At 38.4% G+C, this 27,855-nt stretch overlaps 1 protein-coding gene and 1 long non-coding RNA gene across 2 annotated transcripts in view; one reads left to right on the top strand and one right to left on the bottom strand.

Annotated features, from left to right (window-relative positions):
* LY75 (lymphocyte antigen 75) overlaps positions 1-26,890 on the top strand; it is a 113,634-nt gene extending 86,744 nt beyond the window's left edge. Inside the window, exons 28-35 of the mRNA XM_061608667.1 lie at positions 3,216-3,338; positions 5,345-5,539; positions 5,650-5,870; positions 8,284-8,458; positions 19,527-19,691; positions 19,884-20,000; positions 21,890-22,057; positions 23,835-26,890. Of these exons, the coding sequence (XP_061464651.1) occupies positions 3,216-3,338; positions 5,345-5,539; positions 5,650-5,870; positions 8,284-8,458; positions 19,527-19,691; positions 19,884-20,000; positions 21,890-22,057; positions 23,835-24,019 (1,349 nt within the window). The 3' untranslated portion in view covers positions 24,020-26,890. The remainder of the gene's footprint in view (positions 1-3,215; positions 3,339-5,344; positions 5,540-5,649; positions 5,871-8,283; positions 8,459-19,526; positions 19,692-19,883; positions 20,001-21,889; positions 22,058-23,834) is intronic.
* Positions 5,055-18,884, bottom strand: LOC133376480 (uncharacterized). Its single transcript, XR_009760493.1, has 3 exons — positions 18,805-18,884; positions 18,579-18,680; positions 5,055-6,051 (listed from the first exon to the last, which is right to left on the bottom strand). It is a non-coding gene; the product is annotated as an uncharacterized LOC133376480 (long non-coding RNA).
* Positions 26,891-27,855: the final 965 nt, after the last annotated feature.

Here is a 27,855-nt window from a genome sequence, read left to right on the forward strand (position 1 = left end):
TCCCTCCTATTTGCTGTGCCAAAACAAGATTTATCATGGAGGGCGGTATTGGACCTCAAGTTTGTCAACCGTTTTGTAACATACCGCAGGTTCAAAATGGAATCACTCCACTCCATTACGGAGAGTCTGCATGAAGGAGACTTCCTGGCTTCTATCGACCTTAAGGAAGTGTATCTCCATGTGCCTATTTGCATAGCCCACAGAAAGTTTCTTCGGTTTGCTTTTGGCCACCAGCATTTTCAATATACAGCGATGCCATACGGCCTCTCCTCTGCTCCAAGAGTGTTTACCAAGGTGCTACTCATCCTAGTGGCTTACCTCCGGACCCAAGGGGTTCATATCTACCCATATCTGGATGATTTGCTAATAAGGGCCAAGTCGGAGGAACTGGCTCATCATCATTTAATGATCACCCTCAATGTTTTGCCGGCCTACGGCTGGCTTGTCAACTTCGACAAAAGCCATCTCCAACCAACCCAACGCCTACTACATCTAGGGGCAATGTTGGACACCCTGCAGGCAATGGTCTTCTTGGCTCTAGATCGCATCACTGCCATCACAAGCATCGCAAGGTCCCTGATGCAACAAACATCCGCAGACGTCATGCTTCTCGCCAGAGCGCTCGGGATGTTTATATCTACAATCCACATCGTGCCATGGGCTCGAGCCCACACTCGGCCCCTTCAATGGATTCTGTTGCCTTTTCAAAAAGACATTGCCAGCTCCAACCATCGCAAAGTTCGCTTGAGCTCCGCACTGCGCCTCTCCTTCCGCTGGTGGACCAAGGTTCAACACCTCTCCAAGGGCACGTCGTTCAGAGAACCCCGCAGAACCGTTGTAACCACAGATGCCAGCCTCATAGGTTGGGGAGCCCACTGCAACTCCCAGTACGTTCAGGGGGTTTGGTCCAACACAGAGCAATCCCAAAGCATCAACTGGCTGGAACTAAAGGCTGTCCACTTAGCTCTATGTCATTTTCAGTCTCTGTTCCCTTTGCATCGTGTGCTCATTCGAACAGACAACACGTGTGTAAAATCACATTTGAACAGATAGGGGGGCACCAGGTCTCGTCCCCTGTTGGACTTAGCCTCCCTCATCTTTGTCTGGGCAGAACAACATCTACAATCCCTGAAAGCAGAGCACCTCAGAGGGATTTGGAATGTGACAGCAGACTGGCTCAGCAGACAACAGGTCTTTCCGGGAGAATGGAAACTTCATCCAGCCATTTTCCATCGTCTCCAGTGTCGGTTCGGCGCCCTATCATTCGACCTGTTTGCCTCCGGTCGCAATTACCAGCTTCCCAGGTACTTTGCCCGATACCTGGACTCAACAGCAGAAGCAGTGGATGCTCTGACAACACCGTGGCCAGACGGTCTATTGTACACCTTTCCTCCCATACCATTGTTAGCCAAAACCTTGAGGAAGGCGCGAACCGAAAGGGCACAGCTGGTTCTGATAGCACCATTTTGGCCACGCCGTCCGTGGTTCTCAGATCTTCTGGCAATGTCAATGATGGATCCTTGGACACTTCCAGTAAGGCCAGACCTATCCCAGGGTCCAGTACTACACCAGGACCCTACTTGGTTCAATCTAACAGTGTGGCATTTGAACGGGGACATTTGAGGTCAGCTGGACTGTCTGACGCGGTGATTGATATTATTTTGGCCTCGAGAAGACCATCTACCACCCGTATTTATCAACATACCTGGGTGGCTTTCTCCAAGTGGTGTCAGTCCCACCACCATGATCCATCTCAGGCCACTGTGCATCAGGTGCTCCAATTTCTCCATAGCGGCTTTATGATGGGACTTCGACCCAACACTCTACGTCGACATGCGTCCACTCTGTCGTCCATTCTCTCAGTGTCCTCTCCTGGAGATCATATTTCCTCACATCCGTTCATCAAACGTTTTTTGAGGGGAGTCGCCCTACGCTCTCCGGCTGTTGTCCATCGGTTTCCCTCATGGAGTTTGCCAAAGGTTCTGCAGGCTTTGCAACGCTCTCCGTTTGAACCCATCAGGACTGTGCCTCTTCGTATACTGTCCTTCAAAGTCTTGTTCCTGATCGCAATCACATCTGCTAGACGAGTTTCGGAGTTGGGCACATTGTCTTCCGCTCGCCATCTCTGCGTCTTCCATAAGTACTCTGTTGTACTGAAAACTGATCCTTCCTTCCGTCCCAAGGTTGATTCAGTGTTCCATTGCAACCAGGACATTGTTTTGCCTTCCTTTTGCCCGAATCCTACCCATTCTCTCGAGAAGGCTTGGCATTCGTTGGATGTCCGGAGGGCTCTCAAGACCTACCTGTCTAGGACCCAGGATATACGACGAACTGAGTCTCTGTTTGTATCCTTTCATCCAAGGTCTATGGGGCATAAAGTTTCCAATCCTACCTTATCCCGTTGGTTAAGGGCATGTATTACTTTAGCATATGAGTCTCTGAAGCTGTCAGTTCCAGCTAGTATAACGGCTCATTCTACCAGGTCAGCTGCCACTTCGGCTGCTTTTGCCACTAATGCTCCTGTTGCCGATATTTGTAGGGCTGCTGTCTGGTCTACCCCACACTCGTTTATAAGGCATTATAAAATTGATCGCTATGCCTCTGCTGACGCTTCTTTTGGCAGACGAGTGTTGCAACAGGTTCTTAATGACGATTAACACGTGGGTGGTCCCTCCCTGTTTGGGCTGCTGGGGTACATCCCGTTGTGATGGCCGGACTCATAGGGAAAATGGACCATTGGTCTCACCTGAAGGGTGATTTTCCTATGAGGACGGACATCACGACCCTCCCAGTTGGAGGATGACTATATATTTTCTAATGTGTTCTATATTACTGTTACGCTATTATATTTAAATTTAAAAGTGAAATCAAGACTTCTAGTTCGGTTATACTGCTATGTTGGAGTCATGGTACTATGCATGGTACTATTGTGTTATTTTCCTGCTGCCAGGCCTGTTGGCCTTGTTCTTGTATTTTTAGATATCTCTCCTTAGACTCGCTGCGAATGAACTGGAGAGTGGGAGGGGCCTGACACTCCTAGTCTTGACTTCAAAGACATTCTTGCCTTCGCACGATAGGTGGAGCTAAAACCCGTTGTGATGTCCGTCCTCATAGGAAAATCACCCTTCAGGTGAGACCAATGGTCCAATTAATGTTATAGCCTGTCTATAAAATCCTGCTAAACTCATTAATTGATTTTAAAATCGCTTCAACAGATCCAAATTCCTCTCTCTTGACTGTCAGGGATGAAGATGAAAACAACTTTGTTCTTGAGCAACTTCAGTATTTCAGTGGCCTTGCTCAGTGGCTATGGTTGGGTCTGATTTATGATGCTAATGGTAAGTTTTAAGTTACTTATATGTGTAAAGCCCTGTTGTTACATACATAACTTTCTTAACCATACAGAGAAACCCCATACCATGACATTGCTTGCAGCCATTGACAAGAATTTTCTGAGAAATCAAGTCTATATTTGATGAGTTAAAATTGTCAAATACACATTGATGGGAGAGAGTCTACAAACTCCAAAGTGTGCTTTGGAAAATTCCATCCTTATTCAGGGTTATCTTTATTGTAGCAATTAATGACAACCTAAAAGGCTGGGTGCAAATTTGAGACCCCAAAGTCATTAATGGTGCTTGTCATTATTAGTCTAACAAGAAATGGCAAATCCCTAATGTTCCTGGTGCATCTGCTTACAAGCATTATTGATTTTTATACAAGTACAGCAGTTTCCTTTCCCAAGGCCTTCATTACACAACTTCAACTCCCTGGTTTCATTTGTACTCTGAAGGAATGAGTGCAAAGAAGGAACATTCTGCATCGCTTTCATGTAAACAAAAAATTAGAGTTGCTAACAAATTGAAGCAATGGAATAATGCAACCTTTGGGAAGAAATGGTATTCATTTTACAGTGTTTCACAGTATCTTGGAAGAGCCTATTGTTAAGAATGAATATTTTACATTGACCAGATTTTATTGGGGGAGGCGGTGCCAAATACAATTTTCCAGAAGGTAGATTTAAAAATACTGAATCTTTTATTCCTTTTTTTTTCTCTAGGGAAAAAAAAGGCTAGTACAACACTAACAGAAAACAAGGAGAGGTTAACATGGGATAGTCATAGAAAATAGATAGCATCAGTATAATGATAGAAACTCGGGAATTATGGATTATACCATCCGTATAGAGATATTGCAGATTTTATCATTTATACTATTGCCCAAATACCGCAAGAACATTTTTATATCAAAGAACATTTTTTAAAAAGGTATCCCATCCTGGATAATCTATACTATCATTGCTTCTACCAGAAGATGAACTGCTGTATCAAATATACAGTGCACTTACAGTGCTAATTGGGACAGTTCTAATTGTCTGCTAGGTAGGCAGAAAGGGATGCTAAAGAGGGTGTCCTCTTTCCTTCTGAATTATCCAACTAGCGATAAGTATTGTCAACAGTTGTGTCACTTACAGATGGAAGAGGAAGACAGAGCAGGTATGCAGTCATCTACTCCACCTCCAGTTCCCTTTATTGGTTTCCCAGTTTAGTTTTATTTTTAGATTTCACAGACGTTGGATCACTATATTGGAACAAACATAGTGGGGCCACATTGTACATGGCAAATTGAGTCTGTTAGTACTCTTTCAAGAATCAGTATTCTTTTGGTTATGAATATTAAGTTTTTGTTTGCAGAGTCATAGTAGTCCTAAGGATATGCTTAGTTTTTAAAAACCTGTTTTAGATTCAAGAATGTAAATGACTTAGATGCAGATAAGTGCTCAGAGAGCTAATGTAATTACAGGTTTGCTTTCTAAGTTAGAGGCTGGCAGACGATTCTGTGCAGGTCTACTTGGAAATAAGCATACCTGGGAAAAAGACTCATTACTTGCATTGTAAACATACATACTTGTAAACATGCATAGGATTACACTTTTAAGAAAATTGCCATGTAACCTATAAAAAATTGTTCACTCACAAAAGATCCCCTAGTCCTGAATCATAATTTGTTTTAAGGTCACATTTGAAGTAGTTGGCATGCAAGTATTTAGACACATTGGGGCACGTGGATTCATTAATCTAGTTTCTCCTGGATTTGATTTTGCTAAGAGACTATTCTAAAGCAGGAAAGCTTCAAGCAAAATGTTTTGAGACCTTCAACAAACCATACCACATCCAAATAGCAGGCACAAAGGTATATCCTTCCATTTCTAGGCCAAGTGCTGGTTAATAGTGTCCCTCTAGTAATGTTAATATTAACCCTGTGTAGGCTGATTTCAGCACTGTCCTGTCATTAAATAAAATCAGACCTCATTACGGAATCTTTGTGTTTGTTTTCTTCACAGATGACACTCTAAAGTGGGATGATGATACATACCTATCATACAATAACTGGAGACTGGGGAGACCTTACATAAAGAATAATATGTTTGTTGCTGGTATTGGCCTAGATGGTGCCTGGGATATTTACAATTACACTGATAAGTGGCTGCCTGTGCAATTTAACCTACACAGCATCCTTGTCTGTAAAATAGAAATGGGTAAGGGACATCTGTAATTTCAATTGAATTTCCAAAACACCTATTGATATTTCTGTTCCATTTGCCTAAACTAAAACAAAACTTTTATCCTTGTTGTAATATTGAAATAGGACCCAAAGAATACAATCCACCACTGCCTAAGATACTACCCCATGGAAACAACACATACTGGGTACTTCAAAAACAACTCAGTTGGTATGATGCATGGAGAGAATGCAAACAAAATGGCAGTGATTTAGCCACTGTACACAGTGAATCGCAGCAAGTGTTCCTGGAAAATATTGTAAAAAGAGATGGATTTCCACTTTGGATTGGTTTATCCAATCATAATGTAAGTTGGATTGTGCTTTTATGGTGGTGGGTTTTTTACAACCATATCACTCAGTAGGGATGGGATCTGTTGGCTGGTGCTGGTTCCAAAGCATTCCATTGACCTAACAGGCTAGCATCGATTTGACTTCGTTCTGTATCCACTAGCCACTGCATCTACCAATTCATGTTTTCTTTACGCTCTGAAAAAATATAGTAATATCAATATTTTAAAAGGAAATTCTTACAATTGATGTTTTAGAGGTGGATTTTTTTAAAAAAAATCAGTTTTGAAAAATAGCCACAGAAATTTGCTACATTAAAATCCGATCAGCAATTGAGAGTAAGCAAATTAATGGAAAATTCAGTAAAACAATCAGAACTGGGTGGAATTCTAACACAACCCTATCTCTGAGCCTTTGTCTTTTAATTAGCGTCCTAAACTGTAGTCTGTGGGCCACCAGTGGTCCATAAGCTTCTTTCAGGTGGTCTACAACATGTCCACATTACTTATATTGATTTTTAATTGTATTTTATTGCTTCTTTTATTTCTTATATTGTATTTTGTTGTATTACAATTTAAATTCTGTAGAATGCAAATTATAATATGATAAAATATAATATAATAAAGAAAAGAAGCAATAAAATACAATTAAAATCCATCCAGCATCTAGCACAGTGCATTACAATTGATACAACCAGCATGAAAATTAAGTGGTCTACCAAGACCTTCAGCAATTTTCAGGCGGTCCATGGAGAAAAACTATGGGAACCATTGTTTCAGAGTTTGGAGCCCACTTCTAACTTTTTCTTTTTCTTAACAATATATTAACTTGGCTTCAACATTCAACACTTAGCCAAGGGAGGGCACAAGGAAACCAGTAAAATAGTACTTTGGTAAAACACGTAAGAAGTAGAGATCAAATGGCTACTTTGTTTCTACCCACCCCCATAATGGCTCCATTTCATTCTTACTTCACACAGACTGGTTTTAAAATTACTGGTGCCCGATCCTCCTATAAATATTTGTAAATATACATATTTATAAATCATATTGAGTTTGATAGGAGTCTCTCCAAGGTGAGAGTCCATGGGATTGCACCCTCTTTCTCTCTGATGTACAAAGGAGTGCTGTTAGAGGTCTCTAGAGCTGTGAGTAACCTGAAAAATTTAAAATCCAGAGGATAGAGAAGAGCTGGCTGGAGCAGCCAAAAATAGGCTGTTAATGCCAGATTGTGTGTGCACTTGTAGAAGAGTATAGTATTTGGCTATAGCTGCCTACAACTACCTAAATGTAAAAATAGAAATCACCAATTCATTGTCTGGTTTCCTCCCAAAAAGGGCTATAAAATGCTGTAGAAAAAAATGAGCTGATATTCTCAGGTTCTTGCACAAATTTCCAGATGCACCATGAGACCCTATATTGTAGATTCTCCTACAGTTGTGTTCTGGAAACATCCCTCAGAAATAAAAACAGGTCTTAGCATCCCATATTGACTGCCTAAAGATCATTTTGTTTTTCAAGCTTGTGTTTCAAGCTCCAGACGATCTCCAAGTGCACCTGTCCCTTTTCAGTTTTAATTCCAAAGTTTCCCCTTCATAATTTTTACAATGTTTCTCATACCCAGTGCTCTGTGCAGTCCTGAGAAATAAACATTTGATTGTTTGGCAGCAGCACTAATCTAGAAAAATTTTGAGACTGGAAGTTATTCTATGCAGATTTAGTGGGTGTGAGTTCCAATAAAAAGTGGAATCTGCTTACAAGTATATATATTTAGGAGGCAGGACCAATGATGTAAAAGATAGATGACATTAGCAATTGTATAAATTAGTTTTGTTTAGAGTAAGGAGCAGGGGAAGTGATCAGAAGCTTTAACCCATTGACTTCCACTGAGGTCCTAATCCAGATCACCTGCTATTTGTGTTAGGAGGAAAAACTACAATTGGTGGCAAAGGGAGTTTTCCACCCAAAGCAAATAAGAGATGTGAGGCCTTTGATCAAGAGTGGAACTGTAGTCAAGGGCAAAAGGTTCAAGTCCCCCTACCCTATCCCCAGCCAGATCCCCAATCTGGATTGGAGATCCACATATATTTACTCTTTTTAAAAAAAAAAAAAACACGTATATTCATGTAATTGCTAAATGTGTGAACATTGTCACATCCAATTTGTCCCCAAGGACTTGCGTCTCAAAACATGGTTAGGTATTCCAGTGCCAGTTCAATTCATTGGGCTGTGCATAACAGAATTTCTTTGACAATGAGTCTGAATGTTAAAAATAACAAATTTAAAGCACCTGCATGAAAATCGGCATAAATGTCACCTGTTCCATTTCAATAGTTATCCATAGCTATGATGCCCATTTGTCCTAGGGTTTGCTAAGAGAAAGTGTGATATCAGCACTTACTCAGTTTAAATTATATTGCTCCTTTTCCAGGGAAGTGATTCTGATGTTGAGTGGTCTGATGGAAGCACATTTGACTACAAACCTTGGGAATATCATCAGTCACATGCTCCTGAAAATTGTTTTGTCTTGGACACTAAAGGATTTTGGAATCGCGTGGGATGCACAACTCGAGTTGATGGGGCTATTTGCTACTACCCTTCAAATAGTAAGTCTGCATTCGTGTACCTTGTGACTTTCAGAGCTAAAGACCAAAAAGAATTATGTATTCTTCACTCTGCCCTATGCTAAACACATTTTCTTAGAAGCAAGTCTTACTGGTTTCAGACCTTCCAAGTAACATGCTAAAGATTGTGGACTAAGACTATATAGATAGATAGATTAAAACTTAAGTACAGTTGGAAGAGAATTCCAGCAAAATCATAAGAATATAAGAAGAGCCTGCTGGATCAGGCAAGTGGCCCACCAAGTTCAGAATCCTGTTCTCACAGTGGCTAACCAGGTGCCTATAAGAAGTCCAGAAGCAGGACTTGAGCACCACAGCATTCTCACCTTCTGCTCTCACCATGGAGGTATCCTCCATGAGGTAAGATTTAGGATGCAACCATGTTTGTGGGAAACAAAGGCAGCTGAACCCATGTCCTGCTGGGCCTGAGCTGGCAGAGCTGTAGTGAGGGCAGAAGAATGCTCTGCATTCCTTGTATGTTTCTGAGCTCCAAAAACATTTTGTTCCTTTTTTGTTTTTCCTACAATTGGAAATGTTCATGAGCATGTTTAAGTGTTCCCCTGGTTTTTAGGTGTGTTTTTGGATCCAATCTGCTTCCCAGAACATTTGGGCCGTTCAAACATTGCAGCTCTGATGTGATTAGGACTAGGAAAGGTGTGGGAAATCTTTGGCCCTCCAGATTTGCTGAACTACAACTCCGATAATCCCTGGCCATGCTTGCTGAGGCTGATGGGAGTTGTAGTTCAGCAGCATCTGGAAGGCCAAACGTTCCCCACTCCTACACTAGGTTTTGAGGACCTGGTGGTGGGGATTGGATCTCCCTCTCAGGCATCAGAGGCAAAGATCTATGTTCCCTGGGACACCCTCCCAACCATAGGTTTGCACCTATAATTTATGGAAAAGTGTTCCAACATACCAGTGGAGATATGTGTGCCAACAGTCAATTTGCATTCACATGGCAATGGCTATCGGGGACCCATTGAACTACCTGGAGGAAATTTTGGAGCAGAAGTAGGAGATGCACATCTTCATAGTCTTAGTCATAATCTATTTATATAGCACATTTTCCCCAAATGCATCTGTGTGCAAAACATTTCACATAAACAGTTTAAAGCAGTTCACATAAAAAACTAATTCAGTAGTACAATAACAGTGCATAGTGAAAAGTGTAATATCACTGCAACATAATACTTTTTTAAGAAAAACTGTTAACAGCTCATTTGATATACATCAACATTTTAAAGGTCAAGTGAAAATATCCAGTAACTTCACAGCTGTGAGGACCATAGAATTACCTATTTGGCACTAAAACTGAGTGTAATTTTTCTTCTAAGTAAATGTAATTCAAATCATTGAGATTTAAAAGAAAATAGTCCTATTCCAGAGATTTCTAAGTGCAGTAAAGGAGTGGGTATCTACTGCAGCACTGGAACACCCCCATCACTGGGTTAGAAACACACTCACTCTTCTGCCAGATCCAGTGCATCTCCACCTCTCTCTTCTGAAAATGAGGGCACATGACACTAGTCAAACCCAACCCCTTTTTACAGTAAAACCTGTGGGGAGCAGCTCAAGTGCATTTTTTTAATTCAACTGGACTGGAATGCAAAAACAGGGAACAGAGAAGAACTAGGAATTATGGGGAAATGGGACTTAGGAGATAGAAATGAAGCGGGAGAAAGACTTTGAATTCTGTGAAGCCAATAATTTGTTTCTTGGAAACATTTTTTGAGCAACCGAAGAGACGACTGTACATGTGGACATCACCAAATGGTCAATATAGGAATCAAATTGTTTATATAATTGGCAACAGAAGATGGAGAAGTTCCATACTTTCTGCGAAAACAAGATCAGGAGCAGACTGTGGTACAGATCATGAACTGGTCATATCAAAAAACAAAGTAAAGCTAAAGAAGAAGAACAAAGCAATCATAATGCCATAATACAATCTAAATAACATCCCAAAAGAATATAAAGATAAATAAGGAACAGATTTGAGGCTTTAAACTTAGTTGATGGAGAACCAGAAGAACTATGGAGTGAAGTCACAGACATTATCAGAGAAGAATGCAAAAAGACAATACCTCTCGTTAAAAAGAGAGAAAGACCTCAATGGATGACTGAAGAAACTCCTAAAATTGTTAAAGAGAGAAGGAAAGCAAAAGGAGATAGAAACACAGTTAGAACCCTAAATGCAACTCTGCAGTGACTAGTACGTAGGGACAAAGAACTATTACAATGTTTATTGTATAGAAATAGAAAGGCCAGCAAAAAGGGTAGAACAAGAGCCCTATTCCAAAAGATTAGAGAAATGAAAGGGGAATTTAAACCAAGAAGTAGGGATGTTGAATAATCAACAGGGGAGCACACTGGCTTACCGAGATGAAATAAAAGGAAGATGGAAGCAATACACTGAAGAACTCTATAAAAGAGATGCCAGGATGACAGATTCATTCACGGAAGAACCATATAATGAAGAACCAGAAATTTTAGAATGCAAGGTGAAATATTAAGGTGCTCTTAAAATATTTGCAAGAAACAAATCACAAGGAACAATACCAGTAGAGTTGCTACAAGCTACTGAGACTGAGTCTGTCCAAATTTTGACAAAAAATTATAAACAAACATGGGGGGGGAAGGCCCACAGAGTGGAAGCGTTACAACTCAATTCCAGAGATAGGGGATCCCAGGGAATGTAGTAATTATTTTTTTTTTGTAATAATTTTTATTATTCAAATTTTCATAAAACAAACACAACAAAATCAAACAACAAAAACAATACAACAAAAACAATACAACAAAAATAAAAAGAAGAACTTGACTTCCGATTTGTTACAGATCAGCTATAAGTATATAATATATATCAAACCTGTCTCCTAAAACATACGAAATTCACTTTTTTCCATAGTCTATCTTAATTAATCGTCAAATCCCATTATCATCATTTCATTTTTTTCTTTCAACAAAAAGTCCAAAAGAGGCTTCCATTCCTTAAGAAATGTATGTGTCGTTTTTTCTCTGAGAAGGCATGTCAATTTGTCCATCTCAACTAAGTCCATTAATTTCAATAGCCATTCTTCCATTGTTGGTATTGATTCCATTTTCCACTTTTGTGCGTATAATAATCTTGCTGCCGTAATCATATATAATATTATTCTTCCATATTTCTTTTCCTTTTGTTTATCCATAAAACCCAATAAAAAAAATTCTGGCTTTGACTGAATATTTATCTTTAAGATTTTTTGCATCATCCTACCTATCTGTGCCCAAAATAATTTTGCCTGTTTACACGACCACCACATATGATAAAAAGATCCTTCTTGTTGTTTACATTTCCAACATACATTAGAAACATTACTATACATTTTTGACAACTTTTCTGGAGTCATGTACCAATGATACATCATTTTATAAAAATTTTCTTTAAGATTATAGCATAATGTAAATTTCAAACCTTTTTTCCACATATTTTCCCATTGATCCATTTGTATATTATAACCAAAATGTTTTGCCCACTTGACCATACACTCTTTTACTTGTTCTTCTTCCATGTCCATTTTCAATAAAAATTTATACATTTTTGCAATTATACATTCATCATTTGTACACAAACCTATTTCAAAATCAGATTTATTTATTTCAAACCCATACATTTTCTTATCCATTTTGTATTTTTCTAACAATTGTAAATAGGCAAACCATTGAGAACTATATCCTTCCTTTATTAGTTGTTCTCTCTCTTTCATTATATATTCTCCATGCACATTTTCTAATAGTTCTTGGTAAGTTAACCATTTCTCTTTTCCAGCCATTTCTCTTCTATAAAATGCTTCTTGACTTGAAACACATAGTGGTATTTTTGAAAAAAACCTTGTTTTGTATTTATTCCATATTTTCAACAAAGGACGTCTTATAAAATGATTATTAAAATCCACATTAACTTTTACTTTATCATACCATAGATATCCATGCCATCCCCACTTCAGGTTGTGACCCTCCAAATCCAATAATCTTTTGTTCCTCAATACAATCCATTCCTTTATCCAGACTAAGCAACAAGCAGCAAACTAAAGTCTCAAATTTGGTAATCCCAGTCCTCCTCTTTCTTTGGCGTCTTGTAATAATTTAAATTTAACTCTTGGTTTTTTCCCCTGCCAAACAAATTTAGAAATATTTTTGCCATTGTTTAAAAGGTAAATCAGAGGATATGACAGGTATTGTTTGAAATAGAAACATCATTCTCGGCAATACATTCATTTTTATTACAGATATTCTACCCATTAATGACAACTGTAATTTATCCCATTTTAACAAATCTTTCTTAATCTCTGTCCATAATTTTTCATAATTATTATGAAACAACTTTGAATTTTTATTTGTCATAATAATACCTAAATATTTCACCTTTTCTTCTATTTTAAAATCTGTCTTCTCCATTAACTCTTTTTGATCCCTTAAAGATAAATTTTTCACCAACATCTTTGTTTTTTGGTTATTGATCTTAAATCCTGCTAATGGTCCAAATTCTTTTAGTTTATCCATCAATACTTTGATTCCTTCCAAGGGATTTTCTAATACAATTATCAAGTCGTCAGCAAATGCTCTCAATTTATATTCCTCTTTTTTTATCTTTATTCCCGAAATCCTTTTGTCTTGCCTTATGTCTCTAAGCAGCACTTCTAGAACCAAAATAAATAAAAGAGGGGACAGTGGACATCCCTGTCTTGTACCCTTTTGTATTTCACATGAGTCCGTTAAATCCCCATTGACAATTATCTGTGCCTTCTGTGATGTATAAATCGATCTGATCCATTTTATAAAATTATCTCCAAAATCCATTTGCTCTAGAACCTTAAACATAAATTTCCAATTCAAATTATCAAATGCTTTCTCAGCATCCAAGAAAATCAAAGCTGCTTGTATGTCATTTCGTTGTTCTAGATATTCCAACACATTCAAAACATTCCTGACGTTATCACGTAGTTGTCTTTTAGGTAAAAACCCTGCTTGATCTTCCTGAATAAATTGTTGCAATATTATTTTCATTCTTTCTGCCAAAATCATTGTAAAAATTTTATAGTCATTATTCAATAAAGATATTGGCCGATAATTTTTTGTTTTAGTTAGGTCCTGCTCCTCTTTCGGTATTAATGTTATATTAGCATTTTTCCAACTATCCGGTATCTTCCCCTCTTGCAAAATTAAATTCATTATACATTGTAAAGGTAACAAGAGTTCCCCCTCCAAACATTTGTAATATGCTGCCGATAATCCATCCGGTCCTGGTGCCTTTCCTAGTTTAATTTTACTTATTGCATCAGATATTTCTCTTAACGTAATAGGACCATTAATAGCTTGTCTCTGGAAATCTGTGATTTTAGGCAAATTCTGTTTAGATATATACTCTTCTATTTTTTCAGAAGGAATTTCCTGACATTTGTACAACATTGAATAATATTGATGAAAAGCTTTTTGGATTTTTACATTATCTGTCAACATCTCTTCTCCTTCTTGTATCTTTAAAATGATTTTTTTTTGTCGTTCTTTTCTTAATTTATATGCTAACCATTTCCCCGGTTTATTTGCAAATTCAAAAGTCCTTTGTTTAGCAAAGTTTACATTCCTTTCAATTTCTCTAACTGTCAACATTGACACTTGTTTCTGTAACATTTTAATTTGATTTATAATGAAAACTTTAGTTGGATTCTTTTTCAATTCTTCCTCTTTCTGTTTTATTTCTTCCAAAATTAATTGCATTTTCTGTTGTTTCTTCTTTTTTAGTTCAGAATTACATTTAATAAAATATCCCCTCATAAATGCTTTACTTGTATCCCAAACAATATTTTCATCTGTTCCTTTGTATAAATTATGTTCAAAAAACTCTTTTAATTTCTTCTTACATTCTTGCACTACTTTATCATTCTGTAATAAAGATTCATTTAGTCTCCATCTAAATCCAAGATTTTTTTTTTTAAAGTCAATATCACAGGGTTATGATCCAAAAAAGTTTTTGGTAATACATCCATCTTGGAAATGTCTTTCACTAAATTTTTAGACATCCAAATCATATCAATCCTCAAATGTTTTATGTCTTTCTGAAAAGTAAGTAAATTCATTTGTATTGTCATTTATATATCTCCAAGCATCCACCAATTCTAAATTTTCCATCAATTCGAAGCAGATCTTCGGCAATTTGCCCTGTGTCTCTTTAATATTTTTCTCAGAAAGTCTATCCATTTTTGGTGAGATTACCCCATTCCAATCACCCATGACACACCAATGATCATATGCAAACTCTGATAATTTTTCCATAAGTCCTGTATAAAACCTTGTTTTATCTTCATTAGGGGCATAAATGCCCACTATCAAAATTTTTGTACCCTGTATGGTAATTTCAACTCCCACAAATCTGCCACTATCATCCAATAATATCAATTTAGGAGACAATTGTGAGTTAATATAAAGAACAACACCATTTTTTTTTTGGATCCTGCCGAAATAAATTCTTCACCCAAATTTTTACAGATCAAATATTTAGAATCTTTCTTCTTAATATGAGTTTCTTGTAAACAAATTATATCCAATTTTAATTTTTTCAAATAATGAAATAGTTTCTTTCTCTTCTGTGACGTATTAGCTCCATTTATATTCCAAGTTAGATATTTATAATCCATTTTTAAGCATGTATTTTAGAAAAGTCTGTACCTGTTGCTCCCTTTAATTCATCATCATCCTTTTCTTCCTCTACCTGTTTCTGTTGACTTTGTTTCCCATGGGTTATATCCATATCTTTAATTTTATCTTCTTCCATGTCTTTTGAAGCTTTTCTCAAGAAATCCCTTGCTTTTTGAACAGTATTCAATCGATACTTCTGTTGTCTAAATGTAAAAATCACTCCCTCTGGAACATCCCATCTAAATTGAATTTTACATTGTTTGAGTTTTTCTGTGAAGAAAGCGTATTCTTTTCTCTTACGTAGAAGTCTAATAGGAATTTCCTTCATCACCAGTATTTCTTTACCGTCAATTTTGAAGACATTGTTAAAATGATGTTGCAAAACCATATCTCTGGTCTTCTTTTTTAGAAAGTAAACAAGCACATCTCTTGGGATTTTTTTCATTGTTGCGTATCTGGAATTAATTCTATAAACTTTATCTATTTCAAATTCCATCCGATCTTCATCCCAGTCCAAGGATTTTACCAAGGCATTAACAATTTTCTCTCTGATATCTTCACCTGTTTCCTCAGGAATTGCATGGAATCTCAAGCAATATTCTTTATCTCTAAGTTCCATGACAGCAATATAGTCCAAATTTTTTTCCAATTCCACATTTAAAATATCTGTTCTATTCTCTAAGGTTTGCACCTTGTCTTTAACATTTTTTACATCCTGTGTTAGTTGCCCCATTGTATTTTTAATCTGATCCACTTCTGTTTTGATATGGTCTTTTAAATCTTTGAAATCCTTTTTCATATTGCGAAATTCAACTTTAAATTCTTGTCTGTCCTGTTTCATCTCTTGTTTCATCTCTTGTTTAAGATCATTAATCCCCTCCATAATTTTCTGGAACATGTCTATCCCTTCCTGTGTATCAGTTGAACCTCTTCGCTCTAAAACTTTGGCTGCTTTCCTGGTTGTCATTCTTGAAAAAAAACCCTTTTCTATTATTAGCCAATGTTCCCAAACTTAGAGGCAAACTGATTCTTTTTTTTTCCCCCAACAACAAAAGAGTTAATATTCCAGGCCTGTTAATATGATCTAACCAGCACGGTTCTTATCTCCAGCACATTCAGGAATGTAAAACAAATCCAGTTCTCAGCATCCAGCAGTTAGTAACATACACGAACAGCAGATTTGTTCAAAAAAAAATCCAAAAAAAAGGAATAAAAAAATAGTCTCAGATATATTTCCTTCAAATAATCAAATCATCTTATCTAATAAGTTGCCTCTTATCCGTTTTAATCTTTGTAATTCCAAATTTAAGCCAGCTTTTTGTCATAAAAAAAATAAAACAAGTTCTTTGAATTGCTCCCTTCTTCCTTAACTTTATATAAAAGAAAAAAGTGTGACTCACCCAAGTTTCTGAATTGCTGATTCGTAAACAAGTCTCTTTTACGGTAGTAATTTAAGTCAAATGATAAGATTTAGACAGAAGGAGGCTCGCTCGTTAAAAACGTTTTTGGAAAGAAAAAAAAGTCTCGCTTGTTTTCAGCACAGCTTGTTGGAAATCCGGAGTTCGTCTTCCGCTGCTAGATATGCCTTCTTATCTCAGGGGATTCCTGATCAAATCCAGCCATCTACAGCTCAATGAAGTTTCGTGGATAATCTCTTCGGTTCCCCTTTATCTTGGAGAACATTTACGCCAGTCAAAGATTCCTCTTGACTGGCTTTTAACTGAAAAAAGCTTCCTCTGAGACAGAGCTCCCTCAGAGACAACCACCAGCCAGCACTCCTTCCGGGAAGTCCGGGAATGTAGTAATTATTGAATTATTGCTTTAATATCCCATGCAAGTAAAGTGTAATGCTCAGGATTTTGCAACAAAGGATCTTACCATATATGGAGCAAGAAATGCCAGATGTCCAAACTGGATTTAAAAAGGGTACCAGAGATCATATTGCAAAAATATGTTGGATAATGGAACGGACCAAGAAATTTCAGAAGGAAATCACCCTGTGCTTTATAGATTACAGCAAAGCCTTTGACTGTGTAGATCATGAAAAACTATGGAATGCTTTAGAAGAAATGGGGGTGCCACAGCATCTGATTGTCCTGATGCGCAACCTATACTCTGGACAAGAAGCTACTATAAGGACAGAATATGGAGAAATTGATTGGTTCTACATCAGAAAGGGTGTGAGACAGGGGTGTATTTTATCACCCTACTTGTTGACTCTATACGCAGAACATATACGGAAAGCGGGATTGGACCAAGATGAAGGAAGTGTGAAAATCGGAGGAAGAAATATCAACCATTTTAAGATATGTAGATGATACCATACTACTAGCAGAAACCAGTAATGATTTGAAATGAATGCTGTGGAAAGTTAAAGAAGAAAGCACAAAAGCAGGACTACAGCTGAACGCCAAAAAGACTAAAGTAATGACAAGAGAAGATTTATGTAACTTTAAAGTTGACAACAAGGACATAGAACTTGTCAAGGATTGTCAATACCTTGGCACAGTCATTAACCAAAATGGAGACAATCGTCAAGAAATCAGAAGACTAGGACTGGGGAGGGCAGCTATGAGAGAACTAGAAAAAGTCTTCAAATGCAAAGATGTATCACTGAACACTCAAGTCAGGATCATTCAGACCATGGTATTCCCGATCTCTGTGTATGGATCTAAAAGTTGGACAGTGAAAAAAGCGGGTAAGAGAAAAATCAACTCATTTGAAATGTGGTGCTGGAGGAGAGCTTTGCGCATACCATGGACCCCAAACAGACAAATGATTAGGTGTTAGAACAAATTAAACTAGAACTATCACTAGAAGCTAAAATGATGAAACTGGGGTTATCATACTTTGGACACATCATGAGAAGGCATGATTCACTAGAAAAGACAATGCTAGGAAAACAGAAGGGAGTAGAAAAAGGGGAAGACTAAACAAGAGATGGATTGATTCCATAAAGGAAGCCACAGACCTGAACTCACAAGATCTGAACAGGGTGGTTTATAACAGATGCTCTTGGAGGTCGCTGATTCATAGGGGCGCCATAAGTCGTAATTGACTTGAAGGCAGATAACAACAACAACTCCTCTGATAGAACTCTCTTATGGTGAGGGAATGTCTTAGCAGAGCCTGGCACCCACTACCTCCTTCTTTCCACCAGATAATGAGCACTGTTGCAGCTGATCTAGAACTATGAATATGCTCATGTTATTACCAGATGCAGACTGAATTGTGACTCCACAGGACACACACTCCCCCTGTGCTCTCCATTTTTGCACATCTACTTCATGGGATGTAGACACACACATTTATGGTTGAGATTGAAAGGCTATGATCCTGTATATTGTGGTTTGCTAAAACAAAAGGACTTCCACACCCCTGTCTGTTCCCCAAGCTGCAGTTTTCAAGACATTTAGGAAATACTTACACAATCCTTTTCAGGTTTGGGGTATGGTCCTTTCATGTGCCATTGTCGTATTGGGCTGGGTGGCTGATGCAATGAATTGCAAGCCAGGCCAGGCCAAACAGCCTGCGAGGATAGAAAAGGAAGAAAGCCAGTGTTAACGCAGAAACGTCCATTCAACACTGCACTGTATAAATGCTTCCGAATGTGTTATTAATGATTCCCTAGGATTCTATTAATATACACCTACCATGAAGAGGTCCCGTGTATTTATTCACATGTCCTCCCAAAGAAGTCCAGGGCAGCAAGCACATCGTGATAAAACAACTCTTTAAAAAGCATTCTGAAAAACAGTTAAAACATTCAACCAGTGATCTCAGGTTGCCAGGAACAGTGAGCTTTCAGCCATCAAATGCCTAGGTAAACAGGAATGCATTTAAATTCCTCCTGGAAGTCCATGAAGAGGGAGACAGATGCACCCCATCAGGTAGAGCATTCCACAAATAAGTAATTGTCACTGAAAGGCCCCTGTCATGGGCCAACACCAACTGGGCAACCCCCAGTGGTAGGACCAGCACCAGGGCCTCAGCTGCTGATTGTAGGGTCAGAAATGGTTGATACTGGGGAAGGCGCTCTTTTAAATTCTTGGGTCCCAAGCCATTTAGTTATCAAGCCATTATTCATCAAAGTTCATAACTGAGTCTAACAACCAACCATCATAGCTTTGCTTAATTTCAACCAGGTGTTGGTAACCTTTAGTCCTCCAGATGTTTTGCAACTACTTCAGCCCCAGCAAGCATAGCTAGTGGCCAGGGATGATGAGAGTTGTAGTTCAGCAAATCTGGAGGACCAAATATTCCCCACACTTGATTATTTAAAATGTTGAGTAACAAACCTAAACCTGTCAGGTAACTGATGGTAGAAGAGCTTCATGGTGTTTGAATGATGATGACTATATTTATATTTTCACAGAAACACAGCCAAAGGAAACTGAAAGTCCTTCACAATGTCCAAAAACTAATAGGGGATCTTCTCAGTGGATACAATATAAACAACATTGCTATGCATTTGATATGGCGTTTTACAACTTCTCTGTATATACTGGGAATGAGGCTAAAGAAATCTGTAAGAAGCTTGGTACGTCTAAATTATATATCATGTTATGTTTAGATAGAGACCATAATATCCCTTAGCATGTTTTGAACAAGGAGCTATTTTTTCATTATTTCAAATTCTGTCTTAAATTATTTCCAGAAATATTTTGAGAAAATTTTAATAAAGAGAACCTCAGTTTCTTTTCTCTTTTAACCACTAACATTCTCCCATTAGATCCTTCTGCAGCACTTCTGACTATACAGGATGAAGAAGAAAACAAGTTTGTGAGCACACACTTAAGAGAACATTATTTCGTTACTGGAAGAGTATGGCTTGGAATGCAGTCTAATGGTAAGGAGTGAATAACCATGAAACACACGGGATATACAACTGTTAAGGCTGCAATCTTAACCACGTCTATTCAGTGGGATTTACTCCCAGTTAAGTGGGGTTAGGATTGCAGCCAAATACTGTACAAGGCATGATAAGCAATCTACATAAACTAGGGCATGTTCAAGTCCATTGAAATCAAGAAAATTCAACTGCATTCTTTATTTCCATTGATTTCAGTGAAACTGAACTTTATTTGGATTGTGCTCATGAAATTTACCATGCATTGCAAACATTGGTTCTAGAAGCTGAAGCTCTCAGCCAGTTGTAGCTAGGACCCCTTTGGATTAAGGCAGCTCAGCCAGTGCACTCCCTGCCCCAAAGACCTCCTTGCCTGCCCTCCCTCCCTCCCTCTCCGTGACACTAGAGCAGCTCAGGCAACTACTGCAAGAGTTTCTTCACCCACCACAAAAAAACCTTAATGCATTATAATATGAATGGGAAACCTTTGTCAACCTGAAGGCCACATTCCCTTGTGACCAGCTTTCCTGGGACTGCATGCTAGGGGTAGGGCCAAAAGCAAAAGAACAACAGAAGTGGCTCTTTTGTACAGCAGGCTACTCGATACACAAAAGCCAGGTGTGTACGCGTGCATGCACACACACACACACCCTCCCTTTCAGACAAGCAAGAGCCATTATTACAATTCAAGGACACAACCCAGCCAGGCAAAAAGCACTTAAGGAAGCTGCAGAGTAGGGCTGGCGCTAATCATGAAGGCTACATCGAGGGCTGGGAACCTTTTTGGCTCCATAGGCAAGATCCTTATCCGCCTCTGCTTCATGGGACAAATTTGACAAGTGGGCACCTACCCATCTGTTAAAATCCCTTGTGCTTCCCTTTCATGTCTCTGAGATCAGGGGAAAGGTGGGAAAGGGGAGACTTGCAAAAGGATTTAAAGCAGCCCTTGTGCTCCCCTTGGAGTAAAAGGAGCTCAGGAGCTATCTTAAAACCTTTACAAAAGCCTCTTTGAAACAGTTTACATGCATGAGCTGCATCAAAGGGTGCTTTTGCACAGAGCTTTTAATCCCCACTCAGATAATGAATGGGGATTAAATCCTGCTACCATGGCTGTGCAATCTTGTTGCTTGCCTGGAACAGGATCATGCAGCTAACGCAGGATGAAACAGTGTCTTCCTGCCCATCAGCTGACATCACTAGTGATGTCAGCTGGTGGGCATGGTTTGGAGGAAATGGCCTCACAGGCCACATTGGATCTCTTGGTAGGCCATGATTGACCCAGAGGTTCCCCACCCCTAAGCTACACACAAAGTGCCAGATCCCCCACCCCTGCATTTATAATACAGATGAGAGAGTAGCATTATGTTATGAAGTAAAGTGGGACATTACAGATGTTGCCTACTGCTGCTATACTTCTGTAATACGCTAGCAACTACTAGCAATTATCCCTTTCCCCTACATTTCAGTGCTGGTAGCAGTGCCACAAACATACTGTTGATTCAACACAGACTGCCTTATTGATACGTTCAGAAATAATGTCAATTACTGTGCTTGTATTTATACAAGTTTGACATGTTTATTGCTTGCCTGACTTAACGTTGACCTTTGTCAACACACTGACAATTAAATTCTGTAGTTATAGGGAAGCCACTCAAATGTTTTTTTAGTTGCCCTTACTCTCTGGATGTGGCATACAGATAGTAAATTCAAAGAACTGTATTAAGTCATCTTTCAGAATACCAGAATAGACTCCGACTATTAGAGCTTAGTTAACTTCTTTGGATCTGAATATTATGTAATAAAATTGCTGCTCATATATAATCTACAATAATTGCAACACATTTTTGCTGATAAATTAAGGAAGAATTTTTTGTGGCTTTTATTTACAGCTCAGTCATTGAACTGGCTTGATGGTTCAGAGGTTAAATACACCAACTGGGCAAAGGGAAATGAAAATGCCGGTGGTAAATGTAGTGTTATCTTTTCAACGAATGGAACGTGGTCCAAAACTGACTGCATGAATATCCAAAGCAGAGTTGTATGCAAAGCTCCTCAAGGTATGTATGCTTTGATTTTAACAGGCTGTATCTTTTCTTTTCATTTAATTACAGTGGCATATGATTGTGTCAGCAGTATGATCCATCTCTCACCAGGAGCAGCTGCATACAAGGAGCAGCAGCTGCATAGAGCTTGATAGAGCCCTCTTGCCTTCCTGCTTTTGACCATGCATGCCCAGCTGTGCATTACATGTAGTACACCAGCCATTGCATGCAATAGGATGAGGCCTTGGTGAGGAATGGAATGGCTGGATGTGTACAAAGAAGGTGCACAAAACAAGCCGCCACTTCTGAGTTAATGGCTGGTGCACTACAGTGCAAATGTAGTGAAGAAACAGCTGCAAGAGAGGGGGGCAGAGGGAGGTTCCATATAAGTCTTATATCAGTTATCTCCTGCACATACATGTGGAGATGTATTGCCCTGTTAGCTGTTTTAATGTAATGGTTCACATTGATTATAATTTTTGAGGAATTTACTAATTAATGAGTGGGTGACAGAAAAGCAATCAAAATATTTGCTGCTAGTAATTTAATGTTTTGATGGTGCTAAGCCAATAGACTGATGAAATTTAGCCTGATTGTGTAAGTGATTATTGTAATTTCCATCAAATGGCCTCTTAAGGAAAAGTATTTTACAGATCTGTGGACCACTTCACATGTTATAATTTAGGCCTGATTTAAAGTTGGAGATGTGTAAAAGAAACTTAACAATGTGGGGAATACATGCCTCTGGCGTAACAAATTGGGTATTGGATCTTACATATGCAGCTTTAGCACTAGTAAAGAATGTACCCAGCCTGTGGATACCTAGCTTGCTGATGTTACATGTGCTGGGATTGGGCCCCCAGTTTAAATGTGATGCTGATCACGTGCAACCTACATGGGCAACTTATTTTTTTCATGCCCAGGCATCACTTTTAAATGCATTCAGACCTGAGAGTGGGCAAGAAGATGGAACTATAGCTCAATGAAGGAGCACTTGCTTTGCATGCAGAAGGTCCTAGGTTCAATCCTCACATTTCCAATTTGGAAAAAAATCAGGTAGCAGATTATGGGAAAGACTTCTGCCTCACCTGGAAAGCTACAGCTATCAGAGTAGACAGTACGTGGACAAACAGTCTGGCCTAGTATAAACCAGCTTCCTATGTTCCTATGAGCACCTTAGGACAGAGGAATGGTTACATGTGCTACTTAGACTGAGGGGACTTTGTATCTGCCAGAGATACCAGATTAGCCACCTAATTCCACCTGATTTTCAAAGTCAGGGGGATTATGGGCTATTGTATGAATATCCACTTGGAATTGCCTGAGGTCCCTTCCTCTGTCCAGCAGCTCCAGTGGTGCTGACAGACAGTGTCTGATTTGCAGGGCTCCTGGTTTGAACCCTGCAACACTGAGTTTCATAGTGCAATTTGCCTGTACAAGGAGATATGGGAGAACTTTGCAGCATGTTGCAGGACAGTAGCATGAACCTATTCCCAAAAATTTGTGTGTTCAAGTTCACATTGTTTGTGATCTCTGTGCGTGCAAGTAATGTATATGCTGAGCAAATGGTGAACAGGAAGCATGAAGCTATCTTTACTTTACCACTTAGCTTGGCTGGGCTGCTCATTCACATCTTTGCCTTTCTGGAGAGATCTTTGGGCAAGGGGGCAGGAAATACTATATATGGTAGTTGGGGTGAAGTAGTTTTGTACAACACCTGCATAATATCTATTATTTTCATTCAAGCTACTCTGTATTAATAGTTATGGATGGATATTGTTTTTTCTTACAGTGTCTAATCAAATGGGAGGGGCAATAGCTATTGCTATTTTAATTATCGTTGCACTCATTGCTGGATTGATATGCTTTCTGTATAAGAAGAAACGACTGCAGTGGGGTGGATTCTCTTCAGTACGCTATGAACGGGGGATGTACGAAGATGAAACTGACAGTATGTTTACCAGAGATGGTGACTGATAAACAATTCTTGTTGGATTGGGCTGTTTGGCATCTTTTTATAGGTTTTGTTTTGACAGACCTATACCAAAAGTATTAAATAGCAGGTAAATTCTGACCTCTGGGTACAGTATCTATTTTTTTTCAGGGTTTATCAACAACAACCCCTTTTCCACACTTAAAAGGGGGGGGAAGCATCTACTGTGTTTCAGCAACTACTTAAACTCTAATCAAACTTTGCACTTTCCATGGTCTTGATATGATTTGCACATGCATTAAGGTGTGATGCATTGAGATATGATCCTGACATTGATTTTAGGACATGCTGTATCTGCCTATATGAAGTATGATTGATGCCCAGAGAATCCTTTGAAACTAACTTATTGAATACTAAATCTGCAATGTAAAAGCTTGTAATATCAAGATCTATTGGGTACGAAATGTTTTTTTTAAAAAACTTGAAATGTTTTTAATATAAACTTGAAGTGGTGGCCTTTTTTCAATAAAAACTCCAAAGATTTCATCCCTCTTTGGTTCAGATTCTTGCGTTAATCTTTTAGATACAACAATAAAAGAATAACAGTTTATCAGTCTGCATTTTTAAAAACATTTTTAATCTGAATAAGTCGTACACACTGTTCCCACTCTCATAAATGGAAGAAACCCAATTGAATTGAGGGCTAAATGCAAGGTTCAGGCCCCTTGTATAAACAGCCTGTAGTGAGGGGAAGCTAGAGAAAGAAAAATTGTGCTGCATGTGAGAATGATTGACATTTGTGCTTATTTTTATAACTTAACTTGGATACTCTTAAAGAAGCACTATATTTTTTCTTTATTAATAAATTAAATATATTGCATTGTATCCAATATTAGATCTGCTTAGGTCCATTATTTTCACTGGGTCTCCTCTGAGTAAGGCTTGGTTAGATGCAGCCCATTGGCAGACGTGTGTGGGTCAAAACACTTCCATGCCTACACTGGGTCTTCCACATTTTTCTTCTGATTATAGCTCCTTCTATTGTGTTTGGTTATGTGAGATTTTCTTTTCCCTCATGCCATTGCAAGCCCTTTTTTAAATTCTTTGCTATGATGTGGTTGAAATCACCTGATTTCATGTGATGAGCTTTTGCACACAAATGGTTCACCATATTGTGGCAGTTGTCTCATGGAGCAAATCAAAACAGCTTCCACACAGTGGCCATTACATGTAAATCGTCCCTTACTGAGCTTTAGAGGAGGGTTTATTAGTAGATACTTACTTGAAATGTAGCATAAGAGTTTTTTTATTAGACAAGAACAGCCTTTATTCTTACTATAACTCCATTCATCTAATAAATATATAACGGAGATATTTAACTGACTGTTCTGATAATACTACTGATTTTCCAGGCCCCCAGTGAAAACCACTGGAAAGTGGGGCCCTACTCAGCTGGTGCGCAGAGAGCTCATGCGCTCCAGCTGATCACTGTCGGCTGGAGTGCGGTGGCTGGAGCTCCCCGCGCTCCAGCCGATTGCCCAGCTGGTGCCGCCGTATTAGCAGAACGCCAAAAAGCGGAGCACTGACAAGCGGGGCCTTACTGTATCATACTAGAGGCCAAATGTTTCCCATCCCTATTTCAAATATTTTTAACCCCAAACAAAAACTTAAAAGATTTCCAAACTGAAAGAGTTTTGTATATATGGGATATCTCACTGTCATAGACAATATCCAGCAAATGCCCCTCACACTTGCACAACACCATTAATGCAGCAGTCACAATAGCAATGGATGTGTGCTAGCTAGGGAAAATACTGAGACTTCCAAGATACAAAATACTGCTGTTTGACTATTTGGAAATCGTGTTTTAAAAAACTGCTATGTACAAAACAAAAAATTATTCAGCAAAAAGTGATTTTGCAGAAAAGCCTTTAATATAGTGCCTATAGCTAAATAATAGTGATACACATGTATATATCCATAGGTGGGGGGCGGGGGGGAATGTACTTTGTCATCTTTGAAAGCATGATTTAGAATTTTTAGATAAATAATATGCCCTTAACCAAGTCCTAAATTAGTAATGGTGAAGAGGTTTATTCAATATGTAGTAAAACATGCATAACAGCCTTTTTCTGACGAAGGCCTGATTCACAGGTTCTTGTGCATGCCTGTCAAAGAAATGATTAGTCTTGTCATCTTTGACACAGCCTATATCCTGCTACATAGCAGAGAACATGTTGGTCCCAACACACACACACACCAGGTAACTAAAACCGGAAAAGCAAACTGATGAACATATGTTAAAAGATTTGATCCTGCATTACCACATACATAGCTCACAGTGCAGGACATGGGACTTCATTGATTAAATGAAGTGCTGTTTTGCATGTGTAGTAGTAAATCAGGATTTTCACTTCTCTAAGTGCTCAGCATTACTGAATTTATGACTATTTGCACTCATGGGCTTAATGGAAAGTTTTTTAATATATTATCAGGGCTATTCAATTATGCAAGATATAGATAAAATATGCACAAAAGATTCCATTGTTTCTACAAAGTGTTTATTTGTATAATATTCTGAATGATATAAATTGTGTAAGTTATGTTTTTAATTGTGTGGGGTTTGTTTTTTCTTGAATATTTTTTCTTGAATATTTGAATACAAATGCCTGAATGTCATGATGTGAATAGATACAAATGCCTTAATATATCCAGTTATCCATAATGTTCACAACAAAACCTACCTGTGGTCATGGTCTTAGAAATAGCGGTTGATTTAACAGCAAGCTTCAATGGTGATTAAATTAGATTTTTACTTTGAGAAAATTTAAGTTGACTCAGTTCTTTTCACCTTATTAAAAATGTTTTTGTATTCAGTATTTAAAAATATACACTCCAATGTCAAAGTTAATAAAGCTTTAAAAAGCAGCATTATCCTGAGTGGTGTTTTTTTAAGGGGTTACAAAGGAGAATAAAATCAAAACAATTATTTGGAGTATGTGTCTTTACGGTGTCCCACTTTCCCTATAGTTAATAGATGATCAGCACTGTCAGCCCTGACATCACTGATTAATATATCAAGTGAGAACGCACATCTGGACTGACTCCAGCACTTGCTCCCTCTTCTTCTACTTAAGAAATAATTGATGAGTCAGAGCTGACAGCGCTATGGGTAGGGCCGTAGCTCAATAGTAGAATGCCTGGTTTTCTCAGTTTCAATCCCTGGCATCTCCATGTAGGGCTGGGCAAGTTACGATATTAAAAATGCAATATTAAAGCTGGTTAAAACAAATTACAATCAGAATAGGTTGGGTCCTAAAAATACATTATCTGGTGTCAAAGGCAAGGGTAAAGCGTCTTCAGCATATGACAAAACAGAAAGCTATACAATGAAATTGCCAGGTGCATCTCCATGGAGAGGGAATTCCATAGTTTAGGTCCTACCACAGAGAATGCACGCTTAAGCTGCTGACTCCTGAACTTGCAAATACAGTAATTTGTCTTTAGGACTTTAAACACCAATGTGAGCATCTTGAATTGGATCTGGAAACAAACTGGTAATCAGCACAGCCATTTTAGAACAGAGTTGTATGAGTTCTAAATGGAATCCCAGCCAGAAATCTGGCTGTTGCATTTTGGTCCAGTTAAAGTTGCCAGGCATCTCTTGAAGTCCTTTTATGTTGACAGCCTTTTCCAGCTGTTTAATTTTTATTTTGATTAGCCAGTCACCTTAATCATTATCTGTATTTTTATTTTTTATGGTATTTTATGTTTTAACATTGTAAATCCCCCCCCCGGTATTTATGATATGGCAGTATAGAAATACTTACATAAATAAATCACTGCCTCCAAACAGCAGTCTAGCACATGAACCATCACT

Source organism: Rhineura floridana, chromosome 2 (genome assembly GCF_030035675.1).
Source record: "Rhineura floridana isolate rRhiFlo1 chromosome 2, rRhiFlo1.hap2, whole genome shotgun sequence".
Lineage (NCBI taxonomy): Eukaryota > Metazoa > Chordata > Lepidosauria > Squamata > Rhineuridae > Rhineura > Rhineura floridana.